The sequence below is a fragment of the Lissotriton helveticus genome, chromosome 6, assembly GCF_964261635.1.
Source record: "Lissotriton helveticus chromosome 6, aLisHel1.1, whole genome shotgun sequence".
Lineage (NCBI taxonomy): Eukaryota > Metazoa > Chordata > Amphibia > Caudata > Salamandridae > Lissotriton > Lissotriton helveticus.
The window spans coordinates 893161330-893180790 of record NC_136067.1 but is presented as its reverse complement, the minus strand read 5'-3'; the positions used below and the strand labels follow the sequence as shown (position 1 = coordinate 893180790).

The 19461-nt window shown below is 44.7% G+C and overlaps 1 protein-coding gene across 1 annotated transcript in view; it reads right to left on the bottom strand.

Annotated features, from left to right (window-relative positions):
- Positions 1–19461, bottom strand: part of LOC144761580 (amine sulfotransferase-like) — a 290526-nt gene that overhangs the window by 200604 nt on the left and 70461 nt on the right. The window contains exon 4 of the mRNA XM_078646879.1: positions 12053–12179. Coding sequence (XP_078503005.1) covers positions 12053–12179 — 127 coding nt within the window. The remainder of the gene's footprint in view (positions 1–12052; positions 12180–19461) is intronic.

Below are 19461 nucleotides of genomic sequence, written 5' to 3'. Positions count from 1 at the left end.
ATGGACTCCTACGCGCTGATGACCGAGAGTGTGAATTACAAACACGAGTGGCAACTGTTCTTTAAGCTCAGCCACTCTGACCCAGATCATTTTATGTTTTATTGTGCTACCTTTGGAATCACGAAAATCATTCTGAATCCAAAAGAACAAGTTTTCATTGTAAGACTGGACACAATAATAAGAATCATTCACAATAAGAGTTGTCACACTAGGATCAGCGTACTCCAATGCAAGCATCAGAGCACGAAGCTCTGCCAATTGTGCGGTGCAGTCCCCTAAAGTCTGCGTGTGCACGACTCTGGACTTGATCACATCATTCACACTGGCACCTACCACAATGGCGCAAGCGGAAACAAATGCGTGCTTAGACCCATCCGCAACTTGCGCTGAACCATCAGTGTATATGATGCAATGAAAATCCTCCAAAAGGCCTCATAGCCAAAGGCGCAGGATGAACAAATTCATACTGCAAAAATTCCTGCGACTGTAAGGAGGCATCAAAAATAAACGTGACATCCGGAGATGTCAATGATGCTGCCCATTGTATCCACCATGGGTGCAAAGCTTTAGAATTCGGTACACTGGTCTTTGTCACTGCCTATAGTGCAGGATACGGGGTAAAAACCCAATATGCATTAACCCTGCGACAGCGCACGTTCCTTAAGAATCGCCATTTGCACTGCTGTCAAAACTTTTTCCACAGAGGAAAACCGCATTTCAGCCGAAGTGTACAAGTGTACAAGTGTGACTTGTAAGCAATAGGTACTGTCTCTCCTTCGTTAAAAGTAAGGTAGGTGAAACCCACCGCCCCAGGGATGATTCTTATCACCAGGTTGGTGTCGTTATCATGAGTCAGTAAGAATTTAGATTCTAGAAGATCAGCCTGCAAAGATTCCAAAATAGCTGAATGTTCTGGCAGCCAGCAAGATTTGGTAAAAGTAGGTTGTATCAAGCATACAAAGGCTTGATACGCTGGGCATATTCGGGAATATATGTACCCCCGAAATTCAAAAATCCCAGCAAGGACTGTAATTTTTTCAGAGTTGTAAGAGCGCGCAGTTGTGCGCATTTCTCCAAGAAGTGAGGAGCCAATCCTCGACCTTCATTGTTGAGCTCATAGCCCAGGAACAACACTGTGTACTCTGCAATGTGAGACTTTGCAAAGTTGAACTTGTAACCAAAGTCCGCAAAGTTACAAATTATGCAATCAACGCAACACAGATCCATTGGGAACTCAGCCCATCCAAATTGCGGGCAAAAAAACTGTTGGAAATGTCAAGTGTGGTTTTAAACCGCTTTCGCACAAAACCATCCACAAGACCAGAGCTGTGGGTATTCTGTACTGCACAGGTACGGCAATGCAAGTTTAAATGTCGGTAATCCAATACCAAACGGTACGATCCGTCTTGCTTGGTCACAGTAAAAAGAGGGTTATTCATCAGTGATACACAAGTTTCAATTACACCTTGATATTCCAATTGTTCAAGGATTTCCGCGACGGAAGCCTAAGCTTCACGTCGGATGGAATATTGAGGTTGAGGCTGTGGCATAGACCACCAAGGAATCTCGTGATGTGGGGAAAATGTATCCCACCCACAATGTGTACAGTACAAAGCCGGCGCAAGAGCCTTAGTCCACTCTTCTGCAAAATTCAGCGCATGCTCTTTCGAGACTGTGTGCGCGAAACTAGGGAGGGTTACCTCCTTCCTCTCGGAGTGGCGAGCACAAAAGGTGGGGGCCAGTCAGCCTCCGCTAACAAAATGTCATAGGTACTTGTAAGATTTTCCCAAAATACCCCTTTGATTGTACGCTGTATGTCACCTTCAATTAAAAGGACTATTTCATAAAGTCTATCAGGGGGAGCTACTCTAGTATCAGCGGCCTCCACAACAACATATTGGTCAGTCGCTGTCACCTTCAGTAGTGGACGCAGGGCCTCTCGCACTATGGTAATCTCGGCCGCGCTGTCCAACAAAGTCAGCGCCAATGTCAGATTCCATAGCCGCGTTCTCACTATCTGTGGCATATCTCGCTGTTAACACCTTAGCTGCTGTGCGAATTCCGCGCCGGTTCTAAACATTCCGATCACGGGCGTGGTCCTGACGGCTCTCAGCCGTCATCTGCACACGCCCATCGTGACTCATGATGGCTGGGAGCCGTCATGAGCACCAAAGGGGTTAAAGCGGCAACTTTCTTTTTCTGAAACTGGGGTCTTTTCGGTGTCGAATCGTCCTGCTAAACTATTGCGGCCCACTATTTTATAAGCCGCCACAATAATTCTTGGTAACTGTCGGGGTTTATCGGGAACCGCCAGCAAAGCATTAGACACCTGAAAGCTTACCGCATCCTCCTTGACATTAGCAAGTACGAGATCAGAAACTACGTCAAAACTGCCACATAGGCGCATACCCAATTCAACCGCTGCCTCACATCCATGCTCATTTTGAACATGCTTAATGACCGAGGGAAGGACAGTCATTGATGGAGTGCTGAAGCACCTCGTATACACTGCCGCAAAAATCTTACCCCAAGACTCACAGTCACCAGCTTCCGGGATCAAGTCTTTAGGCATACTAATTGTCAGGATCCTGGGTTTTTCACCAGGAGTCGTGCTAGGGAATACTGCTTCCAGCTGGTCAAACTTCTCGGCAAGCCAGAAAGGAAAGTCATCCTTATTCTAGGGGCGCTTGCCCATCACTGCGTTTACCATTACAGGGCTAAGCTTCATTCCCCCCTGTCCGGCTGGAAGCGCCGCAACACCTGGGGCCCCGCCCGGGAGATTGCGGGTAATGTATTGTACTAACGACCTAATAACGCTAATAGCGACTGTATGTAGTCGTCTTATATCTGCAAGGGGGCACGCTCCTGCTTGAGGATGCGGTGTAAATCCAGCCAAAACAGGCCAAGTAGCGCCTGGAATGGACAAAGGACCTAATCTCGGAGTTAACAAAGAGTCGGGTAGGATGCCATTAAACCAAACTCGGTGCTGCCAAGCATTAATTGGATTCCTGTGTCCTATATGGAACATATTCCTGTGGCATGGCAGTGGGAGTGTACGTGTCGAACACATTAGTATTTGCGTTCACAGCTGGGAATGTCACCCACGAGTAAAAAATCCCAAAAGGGTAAGAGACTTCCACACTCACAACCAAAATCATTGCCATGCCATCCACGGGGACGTTATCAGTCTGCAAATGATTGCGCACCGCAATGCGACTATGCTGCGGTATGTCAACGCCAGCCATAACAACACAGAAAGAAAATGGTACAATAAGAACCTACGTAGCACAACTGGGTAGTAATTCAAAAGGAAACCGTTTGATTAGACTCAAGCTTGAAAAGACCTATGTAATTATAGGTAGCTTTATCCCACACCACTGTCTTCCCGAAACAATAGCGAAGGGGGTTAAGGACTGAAGGAAGTACTACTCAAGTGTCATGTAATAAAACCACCAACGATTAGGTGCCATGTCGCAGGGATTCTGCTCCTACACAGAACTGTGCATAGAGACTTGGAACCTCAGTGAATTAGGGTGTGCCAAAACTCACCTTAGTATCCAAAATCCCCTACCAGACTAGCAATCAGTGTCTCATTGGTTCTTACACACCCCCAATGATTAGACAACCCAGAACGTGAACTTAGAATGCCTCAGGTCACGTGGAACACATGAACACTCTTTCGTTATACTAACATACCAGTCCAGAACGAGGAGTAAATGAGGACATGTGCAAGTTTGAAATATTTATTTCTAATGCCGTGTTCTCAGGCGCAGTATCTTATCTAATACAAGCAAACATATTATAAGCAACAAGGTTATCAGCATAGTTACTATTCCATAAAATACAAAGGGAGAAAGCATGGTAAAATGCAAAAGGGAAGAAGGCTAAATTACATCTAAGTCCTACCCTCCCTTGCTAGTATATTATATTATATCTAAAGAAGGTCTCTTTGGGTTTTAGCAGGGCGAACCTATACCTCTGGTTTTAGTAGAAAGGGATCACATCATCTTCTACACCAACTCTCTGCATGCGAATATTCATCAAGTGTGTCTGCATGCTCTGCGCAGTGCATTATTAAGCGCGTCAAAAGACAGAGTTGGCCACAGCTGTACATGTGTTATGTCTAAGACGTGCGCTGATCAGACCGAACAACAACCACTGTGTTGAAATAACCTTGAAGGCCTTGGCACTCACTGTACAGACATAGCTTACAAGCAAAGCTGATACTATAGGAAAAACATATTATTCTCGTGTGAAGCAAAATAGTCTACTAGGCTCAAAGCACTAATAACAATATGTACAGTGTGCAGAAGCAGCAGAAAGGAAAGATGGTGTTTAAACTTCTAATAAGCTCATGCTAACTTAACACAGTGTGAAGGCAAAGCCTATCTCCATGACAATATAGTTTGGAGGACTGCCTTATACTAAGGGTCCATACTGATATTTTGAGTCATGGATTTTGAGAACCACGTCACACATTGGAATTATAATTAAATTATGGAGAATTACCTTATACTAAAGTATCATTTGGAAGAAAGCCACAAGCCCTGAGGAAGTCATAGGGTCACACCCTATTAAGACGAAACGCGTTGGCATAAGGGAGTGGATGATCTCGGGACATTAAAGAAGAAACAAAAGCCCATCCTAATATTCTCTTGCTTTTTTACATTGTTTTATTGAATGCTGTATAAGATACGAGTGCTCCAAAAATTGTGAATAATTTGTTCAATCACTGATAGGGGAAGCAGGGTGTTTCTTACCCTTTTCGGATGCACCAAAGGAATTTAAAATTGTTGTGTTTACTAAAAAGAGTGTGAATACTATATGAGCGCTTGTATACCCTTCACACCCGACTAAGGGAATATTGAGCAAACTCAGATTACTTCGTTCCTGCTTTCTTGGAAGGGCTCCAAAAATATTCAATAATACCCCCCACACACCAAAACCACTCTAAAATTATGAGTAGAGGTGTTCAAATTGGTAATTTTGCAGGCACAGTTTTGTGAATGTGTCAACTTCTCTACTTTGGAAAGTTATCATTTTTGCCACATTTTCAAAACTTTCTCTGCAAATAAAAACTACCACTAAAACTGTGAGTGGAGAGTTATTGGTAAAGAAAGTTTTTGCATGAGTTATTTTGCAAAAGTACTTTTGCAGGGTTGTGTTAGATCTCATGAAACAGCAAGAGACCAGAACATTTGGGGCCTTATTTATGAGCCCTTGTGACACATTTATGCTGCCGTTGGGCCTTCATGTGATGCTGCGGCGGAGTAAATAACGTGCCATGTTGGGCCATATTTACAAAATGACGTATCTAGGCAAATGTGTCATTTGTAAACCCCTGCACTACGTTACACCTGCATCAGGTATATTGTATGCAGGGTGGACATTCCCCCGTAAGAAAGGGTCGTAGGAGTGGTGCAGTGAAATCTGTGAGATTTCACTGGGCCACTTCTAGGACGTCAATGCATCAAAACCATAGGCCTGCGTCTTGGCAGGTGTAAAGGTAATGCAGGCCCTTTCACATTGGGCTTGCCCCATGTGAAAGGACACATTGCTGGAGGTCCGTCTGTTTTTAGATGCACCCTAGCAATGGGCCACTTTTGGTCCTACAGATACGTCAGTAATACTGACTTATCAATAACTCCGTGCGACATGATGCGCTGTACTGTAAATATGGCGCATCCATGGTGTCATAAGGAGGGTGCAGAGAAAAGTGTTGCATCGCTGCTTCGCTGCAGCGATGCGACACTTCTGATAAATAAGGCCCACAATGCGTTCACAGAGGCAAATATCATATTAGAAAAAAATGCAGAGGGATTACTTAGCAAAGGGTGCTATTATATGCAATTGGCAAAGGAGGAATGCAGGCTCAGAAATGCTAGAAACCTCCTCTGAAGCTGCAAGTTTGCATGCATTGAAGAAACCCTGTCATTATCATTCGTATGTTGGAAATAGGTATCAACACTTTCATAAGGAAAAGAAAAACATATGTAATTACAGATGGAACTGCGGAATCCTTGATAGTAAAGGACCTTTGAGTGTTGAAAGCATACTAAGGCATGTTTGTGATTGGATAACGCTCATAACTTTGATAAGAAATAGTGATACTCACTGCTGCACATCACAACAGAAGTTGTGCAAATACAGAGCCATGATGCCTTGTGTACTAATGGTTTTAGCATTCACAACCTCTCTGATTCCGGAAATCAGTGGGTTTGCGAACGCTAAAACCTTTTTTTAAATATACACTGTCCATTTAACAATTTGGAAAACGGTTTTCGTGTCATTAAATTGGTTTAGCAAACCATTGCGAATTAGTATTCGGAGCATGTTAAAGATTTCTCTTTCAAATACCAGTTCTTTAGGGTAGCTATTCATGGTTTGCAATTAAACTCTGGTTGCAAAACATTAATATTTTACACCACCTCAAGGAGGTGGTAAACCATTCACAAATAGGAAAATGTCCTCAGGGGACCCTTTCCCTTGGTGAATGTTTAAAAAAACATTTTTCAGAAGTAGATGCTGGTCCACGGGACTACTATTACTACTAACAAATGTTTGTAAAACATTTTGGGTCTCATTTATGAAAAATGTTGCCTCGCTGAGGGAAACTAGAGATGCAACACTTTTCATTGCGCCATCCTTGCGACACCATGGGTGCGACGTAGTTACTGTATGGCGCTACATGTCACAAGTATTTTCAGATATGTTGGTATTCCTGATGTATCCGTAGGTGCATGATTAGCACATTGCTGGAATGTGCCTGAAAACAGACGCAACTCCAGCAAGTTGTCCTTTCACATGGCCGAGTCCCATGTGAAAGGCCCTGCATCACTCCTTACCCCTGCTTGAAGCAGGTGTAAGGATTTGTCACCAGGGCCGGACTGGGAACTCAAATCAGCCCGGGCAATTGGTTGGACCAGCCCTCTTGGTGCAGGTGGGATGAAGGGTGCACGTGGAAAACACTGCAGCTGCAAATTTGGCCCCGGTAAGAAAAACGGCCTTCCAGGGGTCCAAAACCAGCCCCCACCCTGGCTGCCCACCGGGGAAATGCCCAGTGCCCGGTATGGTCAGTCCGGCCCTGCACAAGGCCTCACATGGGGAATGTTCTGAGCTCTCTGTGAGGGTTGCGACATGAGCGGGCTGGGGTTGCAATACTAGGGATCCAATATTTCTTTCGGTTTCAGCCCTGATATCTTGTTTCAGGTGTATTGTGTTCTGTATGTTGTAGTGTTGGTTCGTCTTGATAGCAGATTGGATGGGGTCTGGGCTCAGTGCTGCCTGGGGATGAAGCTCCTCACTGTTCTTCCTCCTTCTCCTCCCATTGCCTCTGACCTGGCTCTGGCTATCACACGCAGCCCACTCCTTGCAGGTTCCAAGGATGGCACGATTTGTAGGGCAGGCATATACATTAAGAATGGGTGAATGAGGTACAGGGCGCTTTTTTCTCGGGTCCACTGTGAAGTTACAGAGTGGAGTAGCTGTGTCGTTGTCAATGTCGTCATTGCAAGACTATGAGGGGAGGGTGTCAAGCAGGCAGGTGCATTGCGGAGTGTGGACAGACAAGACAGCTTTGTTTGCCGTGTGCAGGTAACATAGTTAGAACCTTGCTTGTTGTGCTGTGGAGTTTGTACACTACAGTAGCTGGGCAGCTTTAATTCTGTAAACCATGGGGTGTTTTTCCTGCGTATGCATGTTTTGGATCAATACTGTCACAATTGCTTTGTAGTCATCAGGTTTGCTTTGGGGTGCCTGATTTTCCCACTCTTTTTTTTTTAGTTTTCTCGAGCGAGAACCCCCTGGACTCCCCTTTTGACAGTTATGCTCACTAGCCCCGTGATGCAGTACACATTGCATCAGCAGCTTTTGCGCCTTACCACTTTCCAATGTCGCCAGCCACCCACCACTGCTCGGAGCACACTTCCCTCAAGAGCATGAAAACTGCAAAGCGAGGCCGTAAGGTTGCAATAATCTTTATATTCGAAAGAGCTTCTGGCCCCGATCTGAGCAGGCTTTCCCATAAAGGGGCCCGGCCTGAAACCCTCTTTTGGAAGCAATGACTTTGCACATTTTCCCGGGGAATCCGGTCACCACCCCTTCCCTGGGGGCCTTGGCGGTGTGGAGTTCACCGGCTACCCTTTCTCTTGCGGGTGCTTGGGTGAGTGCTGAAGCACCTGTCGGGTCGTGGATTCACTTTCTACTGGTGGCCTGAGAGGCCTCCTGTCCCAGCGAGCCGACCTCTAGGCACTAAATATGGGTAGAAAGGCACCATAAAGCTTGGGAGTGATAATATAGGGGAAGAGGAGGAACTACAGGGGTTAGAAGAAAGAGAAGGAAAAATACGGGTGAGAAAGGTAATAGGGTAGAGAAGAGAAGAGAAGTGGAAAGGTTAATCTGTGTGACAGAAACAGCAGAAGAAAGAGGAAAGTGACACGATAGAGAAAACAGGCGGGAGGTGGAGGGAAAAGAGAGTTACAGGGATTGGATTGACAACAGTTGATCGTAAATAGAGATGTGTACAAGGGACGAAGACTGCGACATGATCACCTCTGCCACTACATATCAGACCTAATTGAAAGGCAGTACCAACTGGCTCTCCAGGACAACGAGACGGTTAGCAATTTCAGAATAAACTCAATTATCGCCCCGGGAGTCAGAGAAAGGGCAGGGGTGGCTGCCATTTCTTGTGAAGCGTTCACGTGCGCAGCGCTTCCCAGTAAGTTGCACCTCTTTTCTAGATAATTTATCTCACATGCATCACATCTCGTATCTGCGCACTGTGCATTATTTATCTGCGATAATGCACAGTACACAGATACGAGACTATCTGATTTCAAAATGCAAATAACACTTGACTCACCTGGCGGCGGGCGGCACAGGCAAACCTTCGGCAGCAGCCAGGGACTGTGGACACTCACACTGGGACAGGCAGGGCCAAGGTGGGGTGGGGGGGCTAGGTTAGAAATAATTAAATTATGGGCAGGGTGGCGACTGCGAGAGAGGACCTCTCGTTGTCACGGTCTCCGGATTCTCGAATCGGGGTCACGCACACTATTGCGCGAACCCCAATGTGCATGTGTCACCACCACCAACAACAGCCGCGCCTACCCACCCCCACCCCCCTAAGGTGGGTGAACTTAACTAACTGTAAACTAAAGACTGAGGAGGCCGCACAGACGCAGCGGCAGAGACATCTGCGCGCCGCTCGGCGCGCGCACGCAACCCGACCTGACCCACCTCCTAAAATGGCCCTGAGACTGCTGCACTTAGATTAATTAAATTATGCATTTTTTCCCCAAAAGGAGCGAGGAGACAGTAAGAAGGAGCAGACACAGCCGTACAGTAGTAAGTGACTAGTGACTTCACTACTGTACTGAGAACTGAGTGCGGTAAAAAAAAATCGGCCCCTACTCCACCCAGCAACAAAACCGGCCCCCGGCCACAAAACCGGCCCCCCACCCCTGGCAGCCGACCGGGGGATTGCCCGGTGCCCGGCCTTGCCAGTCCGGCCCTGTTTGTCACAGTGGCGTCCTAGAAGTGGTGTAGTGTAACCTTATAGATTTCACTGTGCCACTACTAGGAGTCTTTTTTGTGGGAACCGCCCAACCCTGCATACATTATACCTCAAGCAGGTATAATGCAGCACAGAGATGCGTCATTTCCTAAATAAGGCGCAGTGTGGCGCATATTTTACGCCACTGCAGCATCACAAAAAGTGACGCACCTGCTGCCTAAAGGACTCATAAATAAGGCTCTCTTTTTTCTTTTTTACGCATCCCATTTTCCATTTAGTAAAACGGGCTGTATTAAAAAAAAATTGCTTTATTGAAAAGCCCTCACAATCACGGTGGCCCGCTGACTCCAACAGGCCACCATATCTGTGATTGTAGCTAAAATTAGTGTGTCCAATTTGTGACCTACTACATTAATATTAATGATATTAGCCGAATTGCAACTCACTGCAATCCATGTTCTTTGAACCGACGTGTTAATACATACGACGGTTAGAAAAATACAAAGGCATTCTGCAAATATTCATGGTCTCATTTATTGCATTGCTAGGGGAAAGCAGTGATGCATCACTTTTGACGACGCCATCCTTGCAACACCATGGATGCACCGTATTTGCTGTACAGCACTCCATGTCGCAAGGATTTACAGATATGTCAGTATTACTGACGTATCTGTAGGTGCAAAATTGGCGTATTGCTGATGTGTGTCTAAAAACAGACGCAACTCCAGCAATGTGCCATTTTACATGGGGCAAGCCCCATGCGATGGGATCTGCATCACTCCTTACGCATGATTCAAGCAAGCGTAATAATTTGACAAAGTGGTGTCGTGAAATCTCATAGATTCCACTGCGCCACTACTATAAGCCTTTTCTTGCAGGGGAACGCCCACCCAGCATACATTATACCTGATGCAGGTATAATACAGAGGTTTCGAAAGTTACGCATCTTCCTAGATGCTTCAAATTGCAAATAGGGTGCAGAGTGGCGCATATTTTACTTTGCCACAGCGTCTCAAAATGTTTGCAAAGACGGCGTAAAGGACTCATAAATAAGGCCCTCAATGTGCATTTGAAACCTCTTTTACCGAATACATTTTTATTATGCTAACGTCAGATTTATTTACATTACAGATACAGGCACAGAAAGATCAGTCCTAACAATCTAACAACCAACCAGATCTTTGTGGCTGTTGTCTGGGCCACTGGAAGCCCTAATGAGAGTCTAATCAGTATCTGTTGCTCAGGGATTAAAACTAAGACAGGCATCTCTTTCCATTGTGTTGAGTATGTCTTAACACAAGATGGGAGCTGTTACTCATGCTGATGAAAATCTTGCATGATCATGTTTAAATAAACGAAAGAATGGTAAAGATTTCTAGAGTGCTGTTCTACTACAAGGGCGTCCTGGCACTAAAAGGAAAAATGCATGAAGCTGGAATTGGAATGTTTGAAAGAGCAGCGTTTTTTGTGAAGGTAATTCATATCTTTGGTGCTATATAAAAAAAGACACAGCCAGTCCTATGACTGCAATTCAAGCCTAAAGGTACAAGTGGGTTGACAGTTGAAAAGCATAGTATTTGGGCAGGGGGTAAGGCAGGAGTCTGGACCTAAGGAAACCTGGACCAATTTTGTGGAAGGCTCCATGAACCACAGGGCCTTAAAAAGTCCTCGTTTCTGTTTTACGTCGAATATCTGGCTAAAGCTTAGGCTGGCCATGCCAAACATCCAATCAAAAAACCCAAACACAAAAAAATAGGCACCAAGTTATTAGCCGATCCAGGATTTGTGACTGGCTTGCTAGATGAAATTTCCAAAGGATATGAAAGTACGTTAGCTCATTCGATATCTTCAAATACAACTAGAGATGCAGGGCCATGTTTATCATTATGTCACACATCACAATGCAGAAAGACACCTTGCTGTGCTGTGCTATGTATAAGGCAGAGTGCAGGATTATTCCATGTCTATCAATATATGGTCCATTTCTGCTCTCTACCTGTGGTGGCGCACAAAATGCTGCCTTTCGTTGGTGCAGGCACCCTTGTAATATGGTGCAAGGGTGCCTGAGTTATTGGCAGTATTATTGTTGTGCAGAAAGAGACACCTTCCTGAATAAAAACAATTCTCAAAGGCTTTTTCCGCTTTCTACATTTGATGCAGAATGCAGCACACGTAGAATGAGGAAAAAACAAGGAGAAATAAGGCTATTTCTCCTCGTTAGACCTCCCCTCTGAAGACGTTACACATTCCCAGGTCTACCAATATTTGTAAATCTGGGAATGCTTCAGAATCCATGGGTGGAGGCATGGAAACACACACTCTCCACCCCTTCCTTGGGTTACTGCAGATTAACAGAGCAGCGCAGGACCACTCAAAGTGGACTTGCACCACATGGTAAATCTCATTATAGCTTTTGCATCTTTCTGGCCCCCATGCATGGTACAAGGGCGACACAAAACCCTTTATAAATATGCCTCACAGTGTTGGAACAAACAAAAAAATGCATTGCACAATTTCAGAAACAGGGCAAATTACCGTTTCCTGCTAGAAATTGATCCAGAACTTCTTCAAATGTTTCATATGCCTCCATTGCAACCAGCGCTTTGCTAAAATGATGAAGTGAAGTCAAAATATCCTTTGGATTCCTGTGAATATAAATGACCTGTTAAAATAACCACAATATATTAGTAAATATATACACTGTGAACATGTAATTCTACAAATGTGTCAACAGTGAAAATCAGAAACGTTTATTATATTTTTGGGCCAGATTTTTTACTTCTCAGCTCTAACTAATAGTAACGTGAAACATGGATACATTTCTTTTCCACCTTGAAAACCTTTTATTTCGTCAGTGCTGCCTGAAGTGCTTTTTTACAGTTGAAAGTGTAATGCAAGACCATGTGACACACTGTTAACTGAAGGGGAAATTACCAGTATAGTAGGTTAGAACAATATAAGGGCATTGGATTGGCTAGATTAAAAAAACAACAAAAAAAACTCTATGCTTTGTAGATTATTATCTTTGAGTTACGTAGAGTTCCTCCTTTGTCCAGCTCTAAAGAAGGCCAGTCTATCTAAAGCCTTTAGATAGTCTATAGACTTTCTAAGATCCTCATAAAAACAATTAAACTGTAAAAGTGCATCATATCTTGAAGAGACTTACCGTCGCAGCCACAGGGTATGAGGCACTGCACTCTATGACTACCACATGGTTGGAACAATATGTAGTGAAAAAAATCAAGCCAAAATCTAGTCAGTAGGATCATGGTTACTTTTAACCCCTAGGAGCTATGGTTCAATGGTTGGCACCGTTTTCAGTGTGATATACCTGCGCATGCTGGACTTTCTCAACTCTGTTCCCTCTCTATCCCAGCAGCGCCTTTCGAAAAACACTGTTTTAGCCAAATTAGGTCCCTCCTGCATATCGCAATCTGGTTATCAAATAGATCTGCCCTTTCCAAGCAGTCAAGGCCTTCTCTAACATACTTAAACCAGCGGATGCGATGAACGTGGGCGAGGGAGAGACAATCCTTACTAAAGGCGTTTTCTTTCTTAATCCAAATCTTCATCCACAATGCTAAGGGCCGAAAAGCCAAATCATCAGAGAAAGGAAATCCCCAACTCTTCATGCACTACATACAGTGAGATGCTCTGTGGGAGTGAAAATACTTGTCTCAAAAAGGTGTTTTAAGCAATTTGCAAGGCCTCCAACCAAGTATAACCCCATATCTTGCTCTGGTATGTGACATTTGCAATACATTTGGCTCTATAAATCTTCAAGTGGGCCCCTATTCGTTTTCCACCCAGTCTGGAAGCAAAATTTAAAACAGCAGCCTTCACTCGAAATAGGTCCCCTTTATTGCAACTAATCAAGGGGCACCATGTCAGGGCATAATCAAACACTACTCCCAGATATGAGAAGACATTTGTCTTAGGGATTGATGTGGGTCCTAGCTTTAAGGCATAAGGCTTAGCCGTACGAGGTCCCACCTGCATGACAAACAATTTACTGTGGTTAACCAGCAGGTCCAGGTCCTCCATAAAATGTACAGTGGAGCTCAACAAAGATTGTAGGCCCCTGGCTATCCTTGCCATGAGGACAGCTTCATCTGCATGTAGGAGGACCGGCAGTCTACGCTTACCCACCTTGGGGCATTCAGATTTTGCATCCAAAAAAGGCCTTCTCCAGGGAGTTGATATAAAGAATAAAAAGGAAGGGGGCCAGGACACACCCCTGATGCACCCCTCTCCTAATAGCAAATTTGCGGGTCACTTTAAGATCTTTTGAATAATGGACAACTGCTTTAGAGTCACTGTGAAGGTCCTTGTCGATACCAGTTGAGAGCATCATCTGCCAGAGCTTTGATCTATTTACTGGATCAAACACTGAGGTCAGGTCCATGAAAGCTATGTGGACAAAGCCGGTGGGAACCACAGTGTACTTGTTTAAAACAATATACAGGTTTAAACATTGGTCCACTGTGGAACGACCTGGGAAGAATCCATATTGTACCTTGGCTAGAATATTTGTTTTCATCCGCCCAAATTACAAGTCTGTCTAAAACCATACGGCCCATCACCTTCACCACAGAATCCGAGAGGGAGATGGGTCTATAGCAAACAGTGCTATCCCGATCACCCTTTTTAAAGACAGGGACAATGGTCGATAAGGCCCATGAGTCTGGGCAGCCAGCCTGAACTGAGGCATTTATGATTGCGGTAAGTACAAGCACCCAAGTTTCCACCTTGTTGCGAGTGTCACCTGCTAATAAGGGGCTGTTGATGATACACCTAAACTATGAACGGTTGCTCAAAGTGCTGGCCTCAACTAGTTTTGACCACACCTCCTCTTTCAGGGCAAACTTACTCTTTGCCAGGGCAGCCTTATAGACTTTCCGAGAGGCTCTTGACAACCACGTGGGTTAAATTTCCTAGAGGCACAGGAGCACTCAGAATCAAACCATCTCGGTCCTAAATATGAAGAGCACCTACCTGGAACCCATCGTAGGGTCACTATAGCATTAGACATACTTCTAAAAGCCTCCATGATGTCCGATGGGTCTTTATTCATAAAGTGCCAGTGCTTGATATGTATAGATTCCACTCTGTATAATGTAGGGTGAATTTTTGTCTAAAAGCCTTCAGCCAGTGGCTCCATAGAATGTCGAGAGGGCGTTTGCATGCTCAGTAGCCATATTTGTCAAATAGGAAATGTGTTCATTCTCACTCAGAATATCTGTGACAATTTTCTCCTAGATACAGGTAGGATTAAGCGCCTGATTTTGACTTTGGGCAGTTGCCCCGGCTTTCTGTCAGTACAGCTGTGCCAAACAAGTGCAAGGACCAACCGCTGTATTATGAGTTGAACTCGGGTATAGTGCATAATACTTCGTCTTTCCCATACCGGTGCCTGGAAAACAGGCAACACAATAGGAATGGCAAAAAGTTCCAGCATGGCATGGACAGTGACATCCATGCCATGCTGGAACTTGGGGGGAATACAGATAGGTTGTGCCCCCCTGAATGTATTCACATGGTGGGGTCATGGGGGCCCTGTATGGCCCCCTTTGTTCCTCCACGGCAAGCCTTTTCATGACCACCACCACTGCCAGACTCGTAATCAGCCCCTTAACTCTTTCTATAGGAATAGTACACAAGAACCATCTATAGCTCATACTTCGATGGACCAATGCTGCCTGTAAAATTTAATTACTTTTATTTACCTTCACTTTCAAGTAATGACTATCTGCGTAGGCAAACCTTTGGGGGTCAAATCCAGAAATATAATATAGTCTGCATATAGGACAGTCCCTATTGGGTATGACTCAACAATTGGTGGATCTCCTCTAACACTATCCATCAGCTGTGGCAGATCAGTCACATAGAATGAATGGAGGAAAGGCAGCCTTTTTTAAGCCATTTTGTTTTAGTCTTAGATGTAAAATCATGGTTGTCCCACAACATGACTTGGCACCATGTGGCTGTATGCAAGGCAATTATCAGTTTTAAAAGGCCACCTGGAATACCCATGTCCATTAATTTCTTCCACAAGGTATGCCTGTCCACGCAGTAAAAAGCGGTAGAGAAACCGTTAAAAGCTGTGTAAACTGGCATAACCCATTTTTAGACATACTTTTTCCAATATCAGGTGCAGGATTGCAATGTTATCTAGTGTGGAGCAATTTGGTCAAAAACCAGCCTGTTCCAGGGGCAAAATTTACTTTGCCTTACCCAGTACGGGAGGTGCAATTATATGGACATCCCTAAAATGTTCCCTGTTGTGTCTAAAAGCGCAATTTGCCTATAATCACAGGGGATATTATTAGGATTTTTTTTAATGAAGTGGGAATATAATGCTGTCCTACCAGAAATTAGGCATTACCACAGTTAAATATCAGAATTTAACCAAGCAGCAAGGTAAGTCGCTCCTAGTTTTCTCTAACCTGTGCCTCTTGTGCCCAGATGATATTCTCAATTTGTAATTTTGATGGGAACTGAAGAATCGGGTCATCCCTACATCCCCAGAGACATTCAAAGAGTATAATGAGACTATATACTTGCTCCAATCATCACAATTTTTTTTTTAAATTTAGAGTTTACATGTTCAACTACTGCATTTCCCACTGATACTTCAAAAGGACCTACATTTGTTTTTGCTCGACAGCTTCTGTGATCTCTACCCATCTCTTATCAGCCTCCTTCTTCTTTTGTGTCTTAAGCCATCTCATTCTCCTCCATTTAAGAACGTTTATGATTTTATTACGCTCCTTGAAATAAACAGTAGATTGGTGTCTTTGTTGTCTATTTATCAACCTATTGAGTGTAAAACCAGTGTTAAGACTCTTGTGTTTAGTACAGGCCTTTTCTGAGAGGGCTGAGATGACCTTTAAATATTTTTGCATATCCTGAACAAATAATTCTGCTGAGATCCACACTTGGGCTGGAATTACTTCTACTGCCCTTCTTGGATCACTAGCTAGGGTAATTTATTTGCTGAATTCCAAGTTACCCTACCATTAGCGGTCTTTAACTGGACCTCCTCCTCCTCCTCAACCTGCCAATACGCTATCCCCTTGGGTTTATCCTTAACAGAGAAGAAGTGAATAATGTGATCACTGACTGCTCCTCCGCCTCTGCGGACACAAAGCCATGCTCCGGACAAGCCCTGTTAGACAAGTGTGACTCACTGAACCCTCTGATATTTGGAGAAGGCGCGACCCAACATCCTCCATGGATACATATTATTCAGCGCAATATGACACATAGAACAGTTTAGACTACTAGCTAAATTCCCAGAGACTGACTTCATTGTATAGCCCACCAAAATACTTCCTAGAACATATTCAGATCATTCCCCGGTGATAATCACCGTCTGTGTTCATAGACCAGAGGGCTACAAGCACCAGTGGCGATTCCCAGGCCGAGCCCTGAATGATGACTTATTCCACTCTGAGATAAGGGAGGCTATAGTAGAATACTTTGAACTAAATACTAGGTTTGGTGTTACTTGGGTGGTGCTTTGGGAAGCCTTTAAGGCCTACATCAGAGGAGTTAGCAGTGCACAACACGCCGAAGTGTTAAAGTACCTTAGAAAGACCTTAACCCACCCTGAGCAGCAACTGGAAGCACTAGAAAATACGCTGCTTCATTCTCTGAGCCCAGAGGTTCTAAACCTTGCGGAATTTAGGGAAGCAGCAGATAGGGAGACCCACTTCCTGAGTAAGTATGTCGCAGCGCGCCAAGACGGTGAAGGCGAGCAGCCGGATCAAACCTATTGTGACTACTGGGACCACCCTATGGGAAATCATATATCACAAATCTCAGAACCAAGTCGAGGCATCTCCTTATGGATACTCTTAAGATCCATGCTGAATTCTTAGCATATTATGAGACCTTATATGCGTCCATAATTGTACATGATCCTGCAGATCAGGAAGACTACTTGTCAGAGATAGCCTTGGCCTACATGGGAAAATTCAAGCAAGAGTTCCTAGCTGAACCCTTTTCCTCTGATGAAATCATCAGCATGAATAAAGCGCTGAATGGCTCCACAGCTCCTAAACTTGATGGCTTCACTATTTTTATAGAGTATACCAGGACCTATTGGCCCCTCATCATCTCGAAGTTTATTACTAGGCATTAGAATGGAAGCAGTTGCCTCCCACTCTCAGAGAAGCAGTGATTGTTCTGCTGCCCCAGCCCGGCAAAGACCCCTTGCTATGCGAGTCTTACCGACCACTTTCTTTGTTAAATTTAGATTACAAAATCTTGGCAAAAATTATCGCCTTGCAGCTCGCTCTATTATTGGACAGAATTATTCCCAGTCCAATCTAGATTAGTACCCCACAGATCTACCTCCTTAAATTTATGGACACTGCTTGCTGTAATGCACAGAATTAATCTGAAAGTAACAGCCGCAGAAGTCCTGTTAGACACGGAGAAAGCATTTGACTCACTGGAGTGGCCTTTTTTTCTATTGGTAATGCGCAGGCTAGGTATGCCTAGGGGGTTCATTGATCTTACAGCTCTTTTATACAGTGATCCGATAGTCAGGATATGCTTAAATGGCACACTGTCCCGCTCCTTCACTCTGTCGCGAGGCACCAGGCAGGGTTGCTCCTTGTCGCCCCTACTATTTATACTTGCGATGGATCCCCTTGTCAGGCAGTTCGAGGAACGCCATCTGCAGAGAGGGCTCTAGTTTAACACAGGGGCCCCTTCTGGTTTCATTATATGCAGACAATAGCATTCTCTATATTCGGGACCCGCAGGCTAACCTGGACTCGCTGATCAGGGAGATTATTCGATTTGGCCGATTCTTGGGTCTCAGAATTAATTGGCATAAGAAAGTGATATTTCTCCTGACCACAAGCACCGTAAGATGGGACTGCGAGTTCCCACTTGCCTGGTGTGCAGACTCAATTAAATACTCAATTAAATACCTGAGAATACATATTCACTTAGATGCCTCCCAAATAATTCAATTAAACTACGGTCAGGCTGTGCACAAGCTCGAATTGCAGGTGAAATAATGGTTGCGGCTCCCACTCTCGATTGCAGGACGAGTAGCGTTGATCAAGATGATAGTTCTCCCCAAATAACTTTATCGGTTAAATAATATCCCCATCCTGTTAACAAATGGGTTTTTCACGACATTGCAAACTCACCTCATTCGACTGAGTTGGGGGAGCAGGAGGTCCAGGCTCCACTGGGAGGTGATGACAATGCCTTACCACAGAGGGGGACTCGGCATTCCTAATTTTTAGCTGTACTACTTGGTCTTGCAGTGCAGCTACGCTCATTTCTGGTTCCACCCGGATGCCAGGAATACATATCTGTGGCCAGAGGCGGACTTGGTCATGCTGGACGCCCTCAACACTGTGTTACCTCAAGGCTTCCCCCGAGACCCAATTAACATTCAAACGGTCTCAACCACTAGCTGGAATTGGCAGAAACTGATTAGAGTTTTGGGTTCCCCGGTGCTATACTCTGCTGATCTACTGATCCCCAATACCTGTAGGATCCCCATTACAGGGGAGAAGATGGTACAATGTACTCTTTACAAATATGACATTTGTAAAGTAGGGGACATGTACACGGGGGGCAGGTCTTTTCCATCTCAGAGGGGGACAAGTTTAGTGAAGCTTCATTCATGGACAAATTCACACTAAACCTCATGCTTTCCGCGATGAGGGCCATTATGCCAGGATTCCCTTTGGAACATGAGCCATTCGCTCCTCTCACCGCAGTGTTGGATAGTGCTGGTGGGGGACATTTGATCTCCAAGCTGTACAGGGCATGTGTGGACATAATTCAAATTGATGACACCAAACTTCGGGCTTCCTGGGAGGCAGATCTGGGGCATCCTATCCTAAATGATCAATGGGCTGTTTGCTGTAGTCAGACGAAGAAGGTTTACCTGAACAGCTGCCACAAGCTGA